This window comes from Stegodyphus dumicola, chromosome 6 (genome assembly GCF_044657685.1).
Source record: "Stegodyphus dumicola isolate Sdum_Otavi_A_Nest chromosome 6, ASM4465768v1".
Taxonomy (NCBI): Eukaryota; Metazoa; Arthropoda; class Arachnida; order Araneae; family Eresidae; genus Stegodyphus; species Stegodyphus dumicola.
In genome coordinates this window covers 183,325,526-183,346,709 of record NC_140773.1, presented here as the reverse complement: position 1 = coordinate 183,346,709, position 21,184 = coordinate 183,325,526, and the positions used below count along the sequence as shown (strand labels likewise).

The 21,184-nt window shown below is 31.4% G+C and overlaps 1 protein-coding gene across 3 annotated transcripts in view; it reads right to left on the bottom strand.

The window, feature by feature from the left end:
• Ipo9 (Importin 9) overlaps nt 1–21,184 on the bottom strand; it is a 210,007-nt gene that overhangs the window by 136,512 nt on the left and 52,311 nt on the right. For all 3 annotated transcript variants that reach the window (XM_085819244.1, XM_085819245.1, XM_085819246.1), the window contains exons 6-9: nt 20,774–20,893; nt 16,630–16,730; nt 4,243–4,301; nt 3,673–3,824 (exon numbers count right to left, since the gene is read on the bottom strand). In XM_085819244.1, the coding sequence (XP_085675370.1) occupies nt 3,673–3,824; nt 4,243–4,301; nt 16,630–16,730; nt 20,774–20,893 (432 nt within the window). The remainder of the gene's footprint in view (nt 1–3,672; nt 3,825–4,242; nt 4,302–16,629; nt 16,731–20,773; nt 20,894–21,184) is intronic.

Here is a 21,184-nt window from a genome sequence, read left to right as displayed (position 1 = left end):
CCTGTACCTTATAAATGATTTTTTCCACTCTGTTAACAAAGCAAATAATTTCACAGAATACTGATACTGAACATTTATAAAAGAGGTTACATAGAATTTTAGTCATTAAATCAGTTTGTAGAGGCATTAGGTATTTTTTGGAAGCCGGAGAAATGAAAAATAGCAAAAACCTTCCCCGGGAATCGAACCACGGACCTCTGGAATAAAAACCCAGCATGCAGAAGCACTACACGAAGCCATGCTAGGAAAGCGAGAGAAATACATTATAAGTTAAAAAATCTGATGTTTACACCACATGACTTCCTTGTACGGAATATTAAATTATATGCATTTTTTCTTGCATTTCATTTAAACTTATTGAATTGAATTAAACGTACTTCGCCGACAGCACATTAACCACAATAGAATAAATGCATTCTTTAAATTTCACTCTAGTATTTGTTTACCATAGTGACACTCTGGCGCTAGATGCACTTAACAGTATTATGTTTTGTTCATATTATAAATCATAATGCACAAAATTTATATCATTTAAAGAACAGAATTATCTAATCTTTGCCACATGTTCTATTTAAATACTATAATAAAGCTAGAACGATGTATAAAAGAAATTAAGCAAACAAAACAAAAAAGAAACAGTTTTTCAGAGACGATTGAGTATTTCTCATTCAATTAATTCAGTTCTCACTTCGCGAGAAGGCAAAAATACACAAAAATTCAAAATATCTATATTAAAAATTACGAAGTAAATCTTAAACACTTATTTCCTCGAAAAAATTCCAGAAAGGATTAAGCATGATTTAATTGGCAATAATAAATGAAGGCATTATCTTTGTTGTCGCGAAGCTAAGTTTCTCTAGATTGGCAACAAATCCACTGGTCTGCTGTTTCAAATGTAAATAATCAATGGCCGCGATAAAAAAAAAAGGCTTAGCGGCACTTAAACAACTTTAAAATTGTTGATAATTCTAAAAATATTCCATACAGATTTAATAAAGGCATAAAAACCTTAACCGGAAGATAAAAACAACATAATTCAATAATTTTTAAAGCAAAAAATGTACAATTTACAAACATATAAGAGTAAAGAAATTGAGATCACTGAGCCGGGTAACAGAGAGGATATATATATATATTTATATACGTTGGGTGCGGCCGATTGCAACCAAAATACGAGGTGCACATCTACATGTTATAGCAGTCCTATATACAAAATTTCAAGGCTCTGAGGCTACTCATTTTTGAGTTATAAGAGATACGTACGTACATACATACGTTCATACAGATGCCACGAAAAATTCTCTTCAGAATTCATTTTAAAGCAGTTTTATAATTTTTTTGCAGGAAAAGAGTCTTTTATTCTATCCTTATGTACAGATATCATGCAAAAACATCACTAAATTACATTTGATAGCGGCCAAAATGGATATTTTCCGCGATTACAATACTTCCTTTTTACGAAATTTTAGCTACTACCATAAGTTTTTAAAAATATTTTTAAACATTAAAAAAGGTTTAAAAGTTGATCAACTTTTAAAAGCTTTATACTATTCAATACTATTTTATACTATCCTGACATGTTACACAAAACTATTAAAAAAATGGTACTTATGTATTAACACAACCACCTTGGTGCAATTTTTTACAGATGAAAAGGTAAAAGCTACTTATCAGATGCAACTGGTGGTTTTCCTGCCTTTTATTTATTTATTTATTATTTTTTTAAGGTTCCCAAACTACAGATATTTATTATATGTTGGTAAACATTATTGACATATGAAAGAAAACATAATTTAGCAATTTAAAATACAAATTTGAATTATTAAATAAGAATTACGTGATACATTAAAAAAGTAAAATGCACTCTTCTTCAAATTTTTTGTGCTATTTTCTCTCGAAGTACATATTACTGTTTTCACTTAAAAAAAATCAGAGAACTGAGGAGACTGGGCTTTGTGCAATTCTTCGGCTATCTAGGAAATGTATTTCCTTGTTGATCCCTCTAGAAAATTTTCAGTAAAATTCTGTATTGCTGCTGAAATTTTAATGCAGATTTTTTCATTGTTGCCGAAATCCTCAAGCTCATATTTTAAAATTAGGTTTAAGGCAAAAAATACCATGATTTGTTTATAAAAACTTTTGGCACTTGGAATACAACAAAAAGAATGCATATAAAAATGGTGGCATTGCTTAACTGAAGAACTATTATGAGCATGGTTGCCAGAAGAATGGTTAGGCACAGGATTGCCAGAGTGGCACATTCTGAAAATTTGATGACATCTACTAGAGTGGTTGTGTTTGCATTAATATATAAGTACCCAAAAATTCATCTTTGCTTCTATAATATATGATTCTCATACCACAGTAATATGAAACACTTTATTTATGTGCTTCTTAATTTCACATTGCCTCGACATAAGAAAAACTAAGAAAGCTTTTTTATCATTTTAGCCACCAAGCCTCCAATGACATCATGTATACCTTAACAAATAAAATACAGGAAGACTATCAAACAAATTCTTAAAGTACTAAAAGAATAGTACAGTTTCTACCACAACCATACATAGTGAAAATATTAATAAAAAAATAAAATATCACTGAACGTCAATAGGAAACTTTAAATTGAATTTTAGTTGCTATTTCTATTTCTTTTCTTACAAAATATGCATTTTCCTTTGACGCATTTATTTCCAACTCCTAAGATTATATTAAGTATCCTGGACAAGTGTGTGATTTATATAACTTGTGGAAATATTTAGATGTTGAGCATCCTAACCGAAAATGATTATCATAAGTTTCATTTAGCTTCTGTTTCACAAAATTTCAGATAATGTTAAGAGCACAAAAAGAGTTAGTATTTATGCCATTAGATGAAATATATCTTCTTTACCCAGACATAAAGTAACATTTGCCAACACAGATAAACTGATAAAGGTATGCCTTCTTGCACTTTTCTTGAATTTATGTTTGCTGAAACAGAATGTTAGCTTAAAAACTCACAGATATCAAATCAAAACTGAATCTGGTAATAAAATAGTTAAAAGTAGAATTATTTGGTTGCTATATACAACATCTCTGGCTAAAATTCATATTTAGAATAATTTATTTCAATATTATTTTTATTCACCAAAACGATGCTATTTTTGCAATAATGTACTAAAATACTTCTCAAATTTTTTTTATTTCATGTGAGAAAAATTCAATTATATCACTGAACATAACATAAAATTTTATCCTATATTAAATTTAATGTAAATCATTTAAATTAATTGCAGTCAAAATTTTGTTGTAATATTAATAAAACTGTCTTCTTCACACCAGTTAAATTGCTGGTTTAAAAAATGTATTTAAATATTTGGCATATACTTAGTTTGAGATAAATTGAGTCAAGACTTCTACATAATAATTTTCATATATTAGTTTCTCAGAATGTGATTTTTTTCTCCTTTTAACACAGTAAGTTATACGATAATTGAAAGCATTTTTCATGTCTCTTGCTTCTCTAAGCAAAAAGAGAGAGAGAGAGGGAAAAAAAAAAAAAAAAAAAAAAAAAAAAAAAAAAAAAAAAAACACCCTCTACAAAGCGTAAAACATCAAGAAATAAGAAAATATAAAGGACAACTTTGAATATTTTACTTAGGCATGGTATATTAATACCATTATTTCACTTACTTGATCCTCTGTCATTTGCATATATAGTATTACATAATAAAGCAAATCTGTCATTCCTTCTTTCACATAATTTCGATACTTGGAAGACTCCACTAAGGCATGAATAAAGTCAAATATACTAAAAACTAAGTTCTCAAAACCAAGGACTTCACCTGTAAAGAAATTTTATTTATGACAGGATGATAATTTTAAATACCTCACTGAAAAGGAAAATCAAATTTTAAAAAATACAATTATCAGCAACTTACATTTAAGCCAAATTGCTTTATTCACATGCAAAGAAACTGAAGTAAAATTTACTTCAACTTTTATACATACTGTACTAAGACACTGTTATAATTTCATGCACATGTGAAATAATACATAAATTTATCTAGGATAAACTTGCGTCTCCTGTTAAAACCTGGTCACAAATATTTCATTTATCAACAAATCTACTTACGATAATAATTCCATTAATCAACATCTAACAAGTTTCAGAATTTAATTAGAAATATTTTTTAGATACCAGCAATTTACAAATACTAGGACCAATTAATAAAACAAAAAGACATTATATTTCAGACTTACCATCAGAATCAACAGGATTGTCTGCATCTTCTGAATCATTTACAACTGTACGTACATATCTTTTAATAATTAAGGTTAAAATTTATGCAAATATTCACCATTTTAAGAATATTTCACTGACCAATAAAATAACTACTGAAAAGTTAATGTTAATAAAGCAAATCAGGAATTTTTAAAATATAAGAAAAATTTTAAACATTAATGTGAAGCTAATTTGAAAGTAATAAGAAAAACATGACCATAACACTCAAATTGATTTTAATCAATACTATTCACATTTTTTTTTTTTTTTTTTCAAAATACCTTCCTTATACATGTTATGTATGTAATTCTAAACAAATCATTTTAAGTTTTAACTTCCCGCAAGTACTCAGTTCTTGCTGCGTATACACTCCTTTTTAGACTTGGTAAAATGTACTTATCCTGAGGTATCTAAATTATTACTAGCTTCAACTATGCGAGCTTAACACCATATTTTACATGGTGTCAGTTTAATTTGGCTCACCCATTATTTTTTATTTGCTAATCACTAAACCATGACTTCAGCAATTTTGTGAATGCCAGCAACGGTGCATAATATAACTAGATTGAACCATTTTCTCCTGGAAAATAACCCAGCAGAGGCATAGTCGAAATGGTAAAAAAGTTATGAACTTTTTTAAATAACTCTGATATATCACAAAGAGGATGATGAAACTTGTGTTGCATTACTTCCCGAGCACCATCAGCAAATCATCATATAAAGACTCAGATTTTTACATTTCCAATGCTTGCAGCAGGACAGTGAAAGAAATTTTGTACACGTTTGATGAACATTACAGGCTATATCACAATGTCACACTGATGACTTCTGTATTTAATAGTTTAGTTCAAAAAGCTGAACAGAACTTTGATTTATTTGTCATGGAAATCAAACTACAGGCTGATCAATGTGAATCTGGCACAGCTTATGATCATCTGATACAAAGCTAAAAGATAATGTGCTTAATTAGAATCTGCTTAGGAAACCAGACCTCACTTTACAAAGAACTATTAAAACTTGCAAATCAGCCAAACTCTTCCAATCCATACCTGCCAACCTCTAAAGATAAAAATTCAGAAAATTTCTCCAAAATTCAGAAGAACACGAAGAATTAATATCATGCTTTGATATTAAAAAAATAACAATTTATACAAATAGAAAAAAGAAATTTGTTCTTACATTAGTAAATCTCAATTACGTAGTAACTAAAAAATTTATTAGGAAACATAAAACAAGAACTTAATGTTACACAAAAAAAAAAATATTGCAATGAATTTAGAGAGCATTTTTTGGCTTTAGCTAAAAATTCTTTGGAAAATTTCCTGTCATAACAATTAGTTTCCTCATAACATTTAGCAATTAAAATGTTTTCTAGAGTTTTTGGTGAAAATGAAGAACGAAACATAGTTTTGTTTTTCTTCACAACACTGTCGCACTCAGCATTACTGTGTGGAATTACAAGAATAGCACATAAAACTCTTGCTAGTCTATCATATTTTGGTGTTCCATCAGCTCTTTTTATTCTTTTTAAGGTACCAACGAGGACATCAAGTCTGTCTTCTCCAGAACTGGCAAAGTCTTCAAACTGTGCAGCAGAAAATTGGTTCTGTAGTTCATCCAAAGCATCATTATGGCATTCATTTTCTTTAATTGTTAACAAAAATGGAAATTTATCAATAAAAAAACGAATCTTTTCAAAAGATGAATTTTCAATTTGCCACTTCAGCATTTAAAAGAACTTCATTTTGCAAAGGAAACTTCCTTACAATGTAATCACAGGCTGAGGAAAAGTACTTTCTAACACATTGAAAAAATTCTTTTTTCTCATGATCTTTCAAAGAATTTACAAGTTCCCTGGTTTGATTTAAAATTATAAGATAACGCGAAAAAAATAATCTAGCGCCCACAAAGAAAAGAGTGGGAGAAACAAGTTCAGCACATTGGATTGGCTGGTTAAGCGGGCAGTTGAGAGAAACCGCAGGTTACTGGATTCGAGGTAGTTGGTAGTTGGCGGTAAAACACGATGCAATTGGCGAAAAATTCTAAAATTTCGACAAAAATCACCAAAAACACTTAAAAAAAAGGAAAAAATCATAAAAAATGGATTACTATCGTAAAATCGTAAAGACAAACACATTTTCGTAAAAATTACAAAAAATTCGTAAAAGTTGGCAGGTATGCCAATCGCATTTGCATGCTATGTCACAGCAATCTACATATTGTCACAGGTTGATGCTGTAAGTCACAAGAGTGGTAAAAAAGGTCAGAATATCAAACAGCACAGCCATACTCACAAGCAGCTAAATTAAAACAATTCCCATTTGTGGCATGGTCCGACTTTGCTCACAATGTGGCTCAAGACATCAACCAACACATGGCTTGGCTTATACGAAGTGATATAATAATGATGAAACGCAGAATAATTTTTTCAGAATTTGCCAGCAAATCAGAAAACAGCAAGCATAAGACAACACCATCAAGTTTCCTAAATTCAGCAACTAGTAAGCATGACTGGTTACAACAAATTAGTGTTGATGAACACCCAGTTACTTTCAAATTGGATACTAGTGCACAGGTAGATGTTTAATCTTTTTCTATATTTAAAAAATTAATTGAAAAGTTCTCACTGAACGTCAATATGTGTTTATATATACACTAGTGATGCTTTGCTAATTGTTGGTGAATGTTTTCTTAAATATTATATAAATAAGAATTGCCATCTAATAAAATTCATAATTCTAAATTTGGATGTAAAGCCAGTGTCCAGTGCAACAAGAAGTATTGACTTAAATTTAATTCAATGAATTAATCAGTCAACTAAATATTCTGTAAAGAGAGTGCATGCTAATTTTTGAACAACTGCATCATGTAACTGATAAATATAATACTGTGTTTGGAGAAATGGGTTATCATCCTGGCAATCATAAAACTGTACAGGGCTTGTACCTGTTATAGCTGCTACTGTTGAGATCTCCCATAGAGGGCATTGTAGCACCCCTCAACTGTGTGAGAAAAGTTTCAATTTGAGTGAGAGTTGGCGTGGGTTTTGAGAATGTAGTGTGAAGAGCTGTGTAACGCGTATTTGCTATGTAACCGTACTATGTAATATAATGTAATTAAATGTATTTATTTAAAATGTGGAGCAATTTTGAAGGAGCAGACTTCACATTTTTTTGGAGCCATCAGTGAGGACAGAGTCGATCTTGGAAGCTGTGGATTCTAGTGGTTTAATTGCAAGCTTTGTTTGGGAATTTGTGGAATTTTGCAGGAAGTGAAGGTAGGCTTTGTTTTGATGCTTTGTTTGAAAATTGAATTGTTGTAAAATGTCGGAATTACCTAAGTTGAGAAAGGAGCGTAGCGCAGTTAGGTTTACGTTAACCAAGTTAATTAACAAAGTTGAAGCTTTTATTATGGAAGATTCTAGCGAGATAGATGTTACGAATAAGGTAGATATTTTAAAGAAATTTCGAGCCCAAATAATAGATAAGGACACTAATTTAAAACGATTAAACGATGAAGTGAAAAATTTTTGTAATTGTGATGATATAGAAGAGGAAATTACTGTGTCAGAGGAATATTCAGAAAAAATTATCCTCTGGAAACAAAGGATAACTAATGTAATTGATAGATTAATGAAAGATGAAATGAATATTGGTAACGTATCCTTTTCTATTCCCGCAACTGCTCAAGGTACACTAGAAAACCAAACCTTTAGAGAAACCAAAACAGTTAAACTTCCTAAATTGATAATCATTAAATATTATGGTGATCCTGCTTCTTGGTTAGAATTTTATAACCAGTCTGAAAGCGCTATTCATAATAACAGTAATCTTACAAAGATAGATAAATTTAATTATTTAAGGTCATATTTAGGGGGTACGGCATCTAATTGTATAAGTGGTTTTGCGTTAACAGAAGAAAATTATGATGCTGCTTTGGATATATTAAAAGGTAGATTTGGTAATAAGAATACCCTTATTCAGACACATTTGAATGAGTTACTTAAAATTCCTATTATTAGAAGTATAAATGATTTAGCTGGATTGAGAAGGTTGTTTGGCAAAGCTGATACTCAAATTAGAAGTTTAGAGCTGTTAGGAGTTGAAACAAAATCTTTCAGCACTATATTGATTCCCATTTTGTTAGAAAGAATTCCAAAAGAACTCGTTTTAGAATTCAATAGAACGCATCCAGATAGTGATTGGAATTTTAAGGATCTATTTACCTTTCTAGACAAAGAGATATGGTCTAGGAAAAGGACATATTTATTTAGTAGAAAAACTGAAAATTATCATAATTTTGGTAATGAATATGAAAGTAATTCTAAAAAATTTGAAAATAAAAAACTTAATACTAATAGGAATATATCAACTGCTAGTGATACTACAAATGTTAAAAGAAACTGCATATTTTGTAATAGCAAAGAACACGAATTTTGCGAATTTGAAAGTGTCACAGAAAGGAAAAATAGATTACTAAGAGATAATCGATGTTTCTCAAAATTCCATTTAGCACGATTCTGTAAAACTAAACTCGACCCATGCAAGAACTGCAACAGCTTAGCTCACCACTCTTTGCTATGCGAAAAAAGTAATAAATCAGCTGAAGTTGAAGGAGGAAAAGAAAATTCAAATGCGGTGACTCGGTGCAACTCCTCTCAGCGGGGGTCAAATGGCAGCGCTTTACTGCAAACTTGTACTGTCTTGGCTTGTTCGAAAGGAAACTTTAAACTATGTCGGATGTTAATGGATAACGGGAGTGAAAGATCTTGGATAACAAAATCTTCGGCAGATGCGCTTAGCCTTAAAACCATTCGAAAGGAAAGATTGTCAGTTTATGCTTTTGGGTCTACGAAAGCCATAAATAGAACTTACAGTGTAGTAAAATTAACATTCAGGAATAAGAACGATCCTAAGAAATATATTGAGATAGAAGCATTAGTTACTGAAATGATTACTGCCGCACCCATTGCATTTCCCAATATAAATATTCAAAATATTTTTGAGCAAAAGGGTTTAAATTTAGCTGAGGCATGCATGGATTCAGATGAAGGTATTCACATTTTAACAGGAGCAGATTATTTTTGGGACGTCATTAAAGAGTTGAAAGTAGAAAAAATAACCAAAACGCTAAACTGCATACAAACTATTTTTGGCCTTACACTCCAGGACATACAAAATATTTCTGAGGATAAAATTTGGGGAAACATAGGATCAACAAATTTTTGCATTGGCACTGATATGCAGATGCTATGGAATTTAGAATCGTTAGGAATTACAGATTCTAATAAGTTATCAATTGCAGATGAGAATTTGATAAAACAATTTGAAGATAATTTGAGGTTTGTAGATGGAAGATACGAAACTTGTTCGTTATGGATGGATTTAGAATGGATTTAGAAAACAACTTTTGTCTTGCTAAAAAAAGACTTGAGGACTTAAAAAACAATTTTGAAGTGGTTGGCGAATGAATACAAGGACATAATTAAAGATCAACAGAGTAAAGGAATAATTGAAGAATGTTCTAGGGATGCGAAGGAATATTTCATGCCACATAGAGCAGTTGTAAGAACCGATAAGGATACTACTAGAGTTTGCGTGGTTTTCAATTGTAGTTCGAAAGCAAAACTAAATTTCTCTTTGAATAATTACTTAGAGACTCGGCCGAATTTGAATCCCAATGTACTGGATGTTATTTTAAATTTTAGGAAATTCAAAATTGCATTTTGTGCTGATATAGAAAAAGCATTTTTGATGATTGGAATTTCAGAAGAGGATAGGAAATTTTTTAAATTCTTGTGGTTATCAGAAAATACAAATGAAGACTACAAAATAATGCGTATGACACGTTTGCCATTTGGTTGTAAGTCATCGCCATTTATTTTAAGTGCAACAATAAAAAAGCCCTTAAAGCAGTACAGGAATAATAAACCCGAATGTGTTGAAATGTTGAACTCTTCACTGCATGTAGATGATTTATATTTTTGGGGAAATAGTGTTGAAGAGGCATTTAAGCTGTCTTCTGAAGATGTGTTGATTTTAAAGGATGCAAGTATGATTTTGCGAAAATTAAAAACTAATTCTGAGAAACTGAGGTCATTGTGGATGCAAAACGGACTTAGTGATGATACTTGTACTTCTGATTGTCAGTTGAAGGTTTTAGGCTTGAACTGGAACCCAGTAAATGATAAATTTTCTTTAGATATAGCAAGATTAATAGATAGTTTGAAGAGTTTGAAGAGCACAAAGCGTTATGTCTTGCATGTTACAGCAATGATTTTCATCCAATTGGTTTTGTAGCTCCATTTGTAGTTAGGATTAAGTGTTTGCTACAGGAAATTTGGGAACGTGGTATTGGTTGGGATGAGAAATTGCCAGATGACCTTAAAATCAAGTGGACTAGCTGGTGTTCTGAGGTTAAATATCTGAAGGATATTTCAGTTTCGAGAAATTTATTTGTGTGTTGTGATAACTTAAATTCAAAAATGGAAATACACGTATTTTACGATGTGTCTCCTATAGCTTATGGTGCTGTAGCGCATTGTCGTTACTTAAATTATAAGGGTGACATTTCTGTGTCGTTTGACATTTCCGTGTCGTTTGTCATGTTGAAAAGCAGAGCAGCTCCTTTGAAGAAATTGACGTTGCCACGATTGGAACTAATGGCAGCAGTCAAAGGAGCTAGAATAGGAAAGTATCTGGGAGAGGTTTTTAAGGATCTTATTGATAAATTTATGTATTGGACTGATTTCTTAATTGTCTTGTTTTGGATAAAGGGTTCTGCGAAGCAATGGAAACAGTTTGTCGGTAATAGAGTGGTTGAAGTGCAGGAAAAATTAGATCCCAGGTTTTGGAATCATTGCAGTGGAAGGGAAAATCCTGCTGATTTAGTTAGTAGGGGTGTGCCAGCTCAATGTTTGTTGGAAGGTGATCGTTGGTGGTGTGGTCCATATTGGCTAAAAGGAAAAGATAATTTTTTCCCTAAGCACCCACTGAAGGAATCCCACTGGAAGTAGTAGAAACTGAGAGAAAGGCATGCATTGTGCATACTTCTGTGATTAAGAATTTTGTGATTGATGAACTCACAAATATTTCACTTCATAAATATTCTTCTTGGACAAAACTTTTATGAGTTATAGCTTGGTGTCTCAGATTTATTGCCAATGTGAAACGATCATCAATAACAAGGACAAAATCAAATTTTCTCCAGACTGCAGAGCTAGCCGTAGCACATTCTTGGGTAATCAAGTCTGTGCAAATGCAAGAATTTAGTGAAGAAATTGATCATTTGAAAAAGAGAAAACTGGTGAGTCCTCGCAGTAAACTCAATATGTTGAATCCATTCTTAGACGAAGAGGGTATTCTAAGAGTGGGAGGACGACTAAGAAACGCTAGCATCGCACAGAATGTAAAATATCCAGTCATTCTGGCTAAATCCCACTATATTACAGAACTGATAATACGATATTATCACTATAAATATCTTCACGGAGGAGCACAAATGCTCCATTCAGAAATCAAGCAGAGATACTGGATTATTAATACACGAGCAGCCATTCACAAGATCATTCGTAAATGTGTAACATGCTGTCAACACAGAAGTGAGCTGTCATATCAAGCAATGGGCGATCTTCCAGCATCCAGAGTGAATCTCGAAAGAGCTTTTTCGAAATGTGGTGTTGATTTTTCGGGTCCTTTCCAAGTTAAACCGAGGAAAGGGTGCGGTGTTCGGACAGTGAAGATCTACGTTTGTGTTTTCGTATGTTTTAGTACTAAGGCAGTGCATTTAGAACAAGTTGGAGACATGACGACAGATTCCTTCATAGCAGCTCTAAAACGAATCATTGCTAGACGTGGAAGACCGAAGGAAATGTATAGTGATTGCGGCACTAATTTTATAGGTGCCAACAGACAACTGAAATCATATCATTCGAACCAAAGGGTAGTTAGATACTTAACAAAAGAAGAAATTAAGTGAAATTTCAATCCGCCTTCTGCGCCGCGCTTTGGTGGACTATGGGAAGCCACAGTAAAGGCTATGAAATATCCTATGAGAAGAGCAATTGATTCTCAAGTTCTAACTTTTGAAGAATTTGCTACTCATCTAGCAGAAGTTGAGACATGTCTGAACTCAAGACCATTAGTAGTGATTTCAAGTGATCCAGATTATTTTTCCGTGATTACACCGGGTCATTTTTTAATAGGAACATCATTAAAAGGCTATTCCGGAACCAAATGTGTGTGACGAGACACTAACACTTCACAATCGTTGAAAACTAATTCAGCAAATGTCGCAGTCCTTCTGGAGGAAATGGTCTAAGGACTATTTGACTCAACTGCAAGTTCGCACAAAATGGCATCGTGCTTCAGCAAATATTAAAGTAAATGACTTAGTAATCATTAAGGAAGATAACACACCTTCCTTAAAATGGAAACTGGGACATATCACTGAAATTTACCCAGGTAATGATTACAGAGTTCGTGTTGTAAAAGTAAAAACTGCTGATGGTGAATTCAAGAGACCCATTCACAAACTGTGTGTGTTACCAATAGACAGTTAAGTATCGTGAAAAATTTTGAACTTTAACTTGATATTCATCGATATTCATTTGAATTCTCTAAGTTTTAATGTTATTGTACATATTTATGTTATTAATTTTGTGTAATTCATTGTTTACATTTATATGTTGTTTATACTTAGTATTACTCATTTATAAGCAAGAACTTTTTAATCTAGAAATTATATGTTTACTAAGAACAATGTTAAGTAATAATTTCATGTAAGAGGTAGTTTGATGTCCTGAACGGTCATCCATGAGGAGTATGTTGAGATCTCCCATAGAGGATGTTGTAGCACCCCTCAAATGTGTGAGAAAAGTTTCGATTTGAGTGAGAGTTGGCGTGGGTTTTGAGAATGTAGTGTGAAGAGCTGTGTAACGCGTATTTGCTATGTAACCGTACTATGTAATATAATGTAATTAAATGTATTTATTTAAAATGTGGAGCAATTTTGAAGGAGCAGACTTCACAGCTACTAAAAAAATACTAACAGTACTAGAAATTTAAAAATTGTTGAAAATGGAACAAAATGAAATCAGAGAAAGGGTTACAAAGCCAACTAAAATTATTATTATTATTACCAAAAAGGACAACACTATCAGAATTTGTTTTGATTCTTGATACCATAAAACTTTATTAAAGATAGCATTATCAGAGTCCTTCTCCGGATCAGCTATAGTCAAAAATTTGTCTAAATGTTTTGCCTTAATTGATGTGGAAAAAAAAAAAGTTTTTTATCATATTTCACTGGATCAGTGATTGTGAAACTGTCGATGGCGAGCTACTAGTAGCTCGCGGGGACATTTTCAGTAGATAGCGATAAAGATCTGGTTGGCTAATCTTGATTCTTCCACCGAGCTGACGCTGATGACAACTGCTTGTTTCTTCCGCGCAACTGCCAATAACAGCCTCACTTCATAGTTGATTCTATACGTATGAGGTTATGTACGCTAATATTTATCGTGTGTATATCAGACATTTGCTAATTTAGATTGTTTGATTTATACATTGGTACTAAGCTAAGTCTGTTCTAATTATGGCGAGTTCAAGCAAAAAACGTATCACTTTCATTCGAGATGAGAAACCGATTATCTCTTTACCCAGGTAAAGGACAAATGAGTGTGTTTACTATACTATGCAAGTGTATCAGTTATGTTGAATGTCACTTGAAAACTGTTCATGCAGGGATTGAAAATATTTTCCCACTGAATTCTACTCTATGGAAAGAAAAGGTTGAGCAACTAAAATTTTAACTTAATACTCGACAATCAACTTTTTAAAAACCATTAAGCAAGAATAAAGTAGCAACTGAGGTGCCATTCCGAGTTTCAAATATTATTGCACAGAATAAGAAATGATATGAAGACAGTGAAATAATCAAAACTGCATTTTTTGAAGCTGCAGATGCATTATTTGATGTGTTCAAAAATATAAATGAGATAATATCTGCTATTAAATCTATACAGTAAATACAGAAATGAGAAGAGTTGAGGTTATGAGATCTAACACTACCTCACAACTAAAAAACTGAATTTGATCACTACAGATATTTCTTCCTGCAACCAGATGAATAGAATGATATAGTTGATACTGCCTCAGTTGGCCGTAGTTCTGCTGATAACATTAGTTGTTCTACAAACACAGTAATGAGAAGAGTTGAGGTTATGAGTCCTGACGTTGCCTCACAACCAAAAAACCTGATCTGATCGCTGCAGATATTTTTTCTTGCAAATAGACGAATCGACTGATATAGTTTATACCACTTAGTTGGCTGTTTTTGCAAGAATAGTTTTTGATAATTTTGAAATAATTTTAATAGCATATGCTATTTACAGCAAATTGCATTTTGTGAAGTTAACTCTCAATGGAAAATATGAATTAGGTGTAGTTCAAATTAAGAAAGTAAGTATAATTTATACAAACCTAAATGTTATAATAATTGAAAGGGAAAAATGAAACAAATGCTAGCTGAAAGGATTTCTATTGTTGCTTAATATGTAAATACAATTTTTTTAGCCTCATTCGCAATTTATGAAAATCCTTTAAAATGTTCAAAACTTTTGGCCAGAGCTAATGCCAACAAGCACTCACTGTTGATGAATTTGCTGTTTCCATTTGAGTTTAATCACTTCTACACAGTGTTTTATACTGAATTGCTTCCAAAATGACATTAGTGTCTTGTCCTTTCCTTTGCCTCATGCTTTATTTGCAGAGATGCAAACATGCCTAACATAATAGACTTTAAATGTTTTTATGTTTCTTTGACCCATTGATCGGATTAAGGAAGTGGTGTTCGATGGAAGGACCTTCTACATTTCAATGCAATGTTGTGAGGGCTTCAGCAACGTGTTCTGGACCATTATCGAAAACTAGCAGAACTTTAAAGCCCAGGTTTAGCTGTTCTAAGCAAGGTTTGACTTTGAATAAATTTTCAAATCAGTCATTAAAGAGGACTATTGCAAAACTGCTGATTCTCTACCATGTACTATGTATAACAGAAATTCTTGAACTGGACAACTTAGATGGAGACCATTAAGATAACATGTATATGGAAAATTGCATATGATGATAAACATTAAAGGAAAAGAAATTAAATCTGTTTTACATCTTGTTCTTTTCCCCTACAACAGATCTTAAAGTCAACATATTATCAATACTAAGTATATCAATCAAATTAACATTAAAGCAAATAACAAACATCTAAAAATATAAAATATTATGTTAATGATGAAGATGTAAAAAGGGGAAAAAATTAGATATGCCTTTAGATTACAATTAGTTGTTATTTATAACAAATATATCTTGCTCCCTAAAAAGAGAGATAAATAAAAGAATATGAATTGCAGTGAGTATTATTTTAATTTTTAATTCTTTGATCACCAAACACGTTAATTATTAATGATTCTCAGTTCATACACATTTATAATTTTTCCAGAAATGAAAGAAATGATAAAATGTTGTAGATTTCTAGTACCGTATTTGACGGCATATAAGACGCACTTTTTTTCCCTAAATTTGGTCTAAAAAAAGTTATCTGCGTCTGATACGTGAAGGACACAGGTTAACTTTCAATACTGAATGCTATTTTTAGCATGGATAAAGGTCTAGACACACATAACTTTTTCTACATCTACATGTGTGTGGCCTTCTAAATAAGGGTTCGTCTTATATGCCAGTACATCTTATATGCCGTCAAATACAGTAAAAGATAAAAAATGTTGTAATGAGAAGTTTACAACAAATAAAAATTCAATGTACCATTTATTTAAAACACCTACATTAATGGAAATGCTTTAAAAAATACTGCATGATAAACTCTTCATTACAAACTAAACAAAAATATTTTATGCAGTATATTCCAGGGGTGGCCAAAGTGCGGCTCGCGAGCCTGATACGGCTCTCGCGGGCAAATTGTATGGCTCATGCATACAAAATATATGTATGAAATATGGTAAACTAAAAGTACTCAGTGTCCAAAAGGAAGTAATTGATTAGTTTAAACTCTTTTTACAAAGTTATCAGGGATTTCTTTCTATTTAAAACCTCCTCCACTACTTGTATAATGATGTAAATACGAACTTGTGGCTTTTAGAAAATCTAGATGCAGCTCTAGAACATTCCTGAATTCAAACGTGTGGCTCTTACTGATATGATGTTTGGCCAACTCTGGTATATTCCTTCACCTATGTATATTTTACCATAACTAATACTTTTAATTTGACTTTTTGAAATTGTAGTTGAGTACTGTATATCAACGAAAATACATTTTTTAATCAAGCAAGGTTATTAAGAACAAATTAAGGATACATATTTGCACTTTCTGTCAAGGAATTCCATACTGGAGCTAAAATATGAGGTAGCCACTGCATCACTTGTTTTGGAAAATACTGTATCAGAATTTTTAAAGCCTTTAAAAAAAATCATGTAATTTTCGTTGAATGAATTCTTCATAGGTAAAAGCAACATAAAAAAGTAAAATTCTTATGGATGATATTCAAAAGAAAGCTTTTTTTTCATACAACATTAATACACAGGTGTAAAAATTAATCTTCCAAGTAATCAAGAGTTTGGCCCAGAAACTAAGCTTCACCAAAAGTGTCACAAGTAAATGGGATTTTTTTTTATTACAATTCCAAAATGAGTCTCCTACTTTGTACTTTGAGACTTTTATTCCGATATTTATAACTTCAGCTAATCTTTGGAATATGGTAACAGGTAGTTTGGCGACATTTTGGTAAGGCGATAAAGGTTACTAACTAGGACTTTAGCAGTGTACATGGATAAAGTCAGAGTGTGCGCAATGCCATTTTTGTGCAATTCTGGGATTTTTTTTTAAGTGAAAATAGGTTGACGTGTACATGGATACCGTGTATGTGCAATTCTTAAAAATGCGGCAAGCAGTTTGCGCTTCTGTACTTTCTCCCAATTTCGCACCTAATCTTTGTCATGATTAAGCACTTTTGTTCCATAAAAGTTCTAGCATAAGCGTAATTCGGCTAGCAGATTGTTGGAAAAAAATGTTGAGTAAAAAAAAAAAAAAAAATGCCTTTACTTCGTGAAAACAAAATGGCGTCCAAACAAAAACTAGCAGGTTGCTGTAGCAGGGTTGGTCGCCAAATTTTTGACAAAAAATCGCCAAGTTACCATAATTCAAAGATTAACCATAACTTCCCCAAAAGTGTCAAGTAAATGAAATTTTCTTGATTACAATTCTAAACCGACGCTCCTGCTTCATACTTTGATACTTATTTATGCTAGCTTTTTTGTCTAGATAGATATGTGTCAGTGTACTTAAAGGTATCACGATAAACATTTTTCAATGTATACACAGGGTTTGGTGGGTTAGGGATCGGTCAAGAAATTAACACAGCAGGAGAATGAACAGGCAGAACCAATTGAAAAATAGTTAGGGCATTTGTTTAATTTTCAGTATGAGATGGTACATGTAACAAGAATATTGTGCACATGTATGACAGATGTAAACCAGAAAGATGGTGTATGCTACTAGTGGTTCAGAGAAAATAATTGTGCATTGCACATCAGTTTGGATGACATCATACTGCTGTTCCAGTACGATATATTCAGTATGCAGTCCTGAAATCAACATTATCTATACCAATGATCTACAAACTTCTATCATAGTGTATCCCTAAGATGAAAATAATTAAACTGTACCTCATACAATATAATATATTACATAAGTGCATGCACACAAAGATAACAACTTCTTCTTGAACCTTCAAAGACATCTTCCCTCCATAGGCAATGAGAATGCTTTACTTGCCATTATGTCTTCGTGCAATGTGCTTCAAATATTGTATTTTACTGTGGCTAGGATATTGCAAACAGATGATTTGCTTGCTCAAAGACCAATAAGTGTGCACCATTGACACATACATATTATAGTTGATATTTTCTGTGGTACCATGAATATTAAGACTAGGAACTCAGGAATGAAATTGAGTGCTCTTGATAGATCAGATTTGATTTAGTCTCAGTGGTGATTCTGAATGTGTAAACATCTACATAACATTCATAAATCAGAAACATTCAGTCACTCTTGCAACATTATTGAAAGAAACTGGTTTGTATATGACAAAATTCTCTTTTGGAGAAGCATAATGCTTGGTAGCTGCACACAACTTCTCATCGTCCAGAGAGATTTAGTTACTAATTTAGTCCTTTGGGATCGATATTTTTCCTCATGTATCTTCATTGTTATAAGCCCTCAGTTCCTTTTCATGGATTGTAGCTGCCGAGTTGTTGGAGAATAAAGATATTCACCAAATGGTCCACAGACAAACAATCAAAATGTGGTTCAATTCCTCTTTATGGATTGTGGCTGCTGAGTTGTTGGAGAATGAAGATATTCACTAAATAGGTCACACTACATGGCCCAGAGACTAGCAATCAAAATGTGTGAGATCTTCTTTGAAAATACTAGCATCATATCACCAGCAATAAAATCTGCAGCTGCATTTGATGCTTTAAGAATAATTGACTATGATATCTCAAAACTTGATGATTTTGTTTTCAGCATGAACACAGCAGGATTATGCATAATCAAATTTTTTATTAATTAGTCTTCATGCCTGCTGCCTGTAATTTGGAAGTTTTTATCTTCTGTCTTTTTCTACTCAGATTGTATTTTTGAATAAAGGAACCTGCATTTTTTGGGGTTACTAGTTCAATTAGTATTGTTCACGTTTCCTATAGTTTTAGAGCTAGATGATACTAGAATATGCTGTGTATTAATTATGTTAGGAAATGCTTTGTACTGACAATGATGGACAACATTATATGTGATTATTTGTCTCATCTTAAATTTTTATATACCAGTATAATACTATTTTCAAACTCATTTTCTAAAATACTAAAATGATATTAATATTTGTTAAAAAATAACAAAATTTACACTGTTATGAAAACAAACTGAAAAGTATAAATATGGAGTTAAATAATTTTTGTTCTAGTAGGATAAAAACTTCTGCAGGGGAAGTTTTGTTTAAACAGAATAGGTACAATAAAATAAAGTGAAAGTCTGAATTGTTAGTTTAATCATATTGTGTATCCACATTTTTTTGCTTCTGGTTAAAACTACTATAACAGCTTTACTTTTCAACCATTGACAGGTCAACAATAAATAGTTATTAAAACAAATGTGAAAAACTCAATTTAAAAAAAAAAATTCATTTACTTATAATTTGATCCAGAGAGAGAATAAACATCAAAATTAGCATGTGCATAATCAAGCATGTAATTTTATAAAGCTTTTCTATGGTTCATAAATTCCTGATCAAATTTTAAGAATTTTCATTAAATTTTATTGGGAAAGGGATTTTAAAAAAGGGTTAAAATTATGCACTTTTCATACAGCACTTTTATAAAACAGTTGAACTCTATAAGCATCAGGTGACCAATAGTTTGGTTCACTACATCCATTCAAATTAAAAAAAGGGGGGTTATCTCACAAAGAAGGATAAAAATCGACATAAAAACTGATTAGCATATTTACAAAAAGCTATTATTAATAATTCTATTTTAAAAATAAAGTGCATTAAATTTTAATCACAACTAATATTATGTGCTGTTATTAAATGTGTTGTTTTCCAGTTTCACAACAATAATTTTACACCATAAATTACTCGGTATAAAAGGTTCAAAACCTTCCTTCGAATTATCCATCTCCTTCTGAAATATAGATTCATAATTATAAAAAATTACTTTTAATCATATAATAGTATCCACTAATCACATCTTATGCAGTAACTCTTTAAGATGGGAAAAATAGTCAATTTTTAAAAATTATTACAAAACTTGCATTTTTTAATCATTGGAGGGGGGGAAACTATTATAATCAAGTTATAGACACATCAGCACTTTTTGGGACGATAGCAAATTACAGTCTGCAATTACATTACCTAACATAATGTTTTAAATTTCCACAATACATCAAGGAACATTTCCAAAAAAAGTAAAAATCTTTCAGGTTGAAAAAAAGAATGACAAATTATAGAAAAATAAAAATAAATTAACTAGAGAAATTATAACAAAACATATTTTTCTCTTCAAAAAGGATTAAGAATGAGTACTTGTAAAACTGAACATGTTATGAAAGAAATTACTTTAATCTATAATTATTTTAATTGCTACATAAAAATATAAGAGCAATATCAACGTCTGCATATGTTTTTCAAAACTGTAACAGAAAATTAACAATTCATAAAATTTAGGCATTTTATTTGTATACAAAGAGTTCATTATTTTACAGTGTAAATGATTCTAATGTCATATAAGAAAGAACATTATAAATTTTCTCACACATGAATTTAACCACATAACGAAGTTTCTATAATAATGGACCAAATAATAACTTAACAGTGATATGCAACTTAAATTTCTATGAAATTCAAAACCATTAATAATTTAAATTACAGATACAAATACTCACATTCAAAACATCCTTTTTCAAACCACTGTCTGATGTCAGGCCATCAGGTGTTTTTAAGGCACTAACTAAGGCTTCAGTAAAAGGTGTTAATATAGGAAAAAGTAATGCTTTAGCAGCAGTCTGTAAGATTTCAGACACAAATTATACTTTAAAGACAAAATTTTTTAAGAGTAATATAATATACATTAAAATAAAGCAAAAAATAAACAAACAAATAAATAAATAGAAAAAGTAAATGATAATGAAAATTGTTTGCATAGTCAAACTAAAATTAGCAAATCTTAAGCAAAGTTAGAAATATACTGTCTAGAAACTGATTATCTTTGTTGAGACAAAATGTAATATTCAACATTTCAAATACTACTATCTTATAACTTAAGCACTGAACAATAACTTTTATATAATTATCTT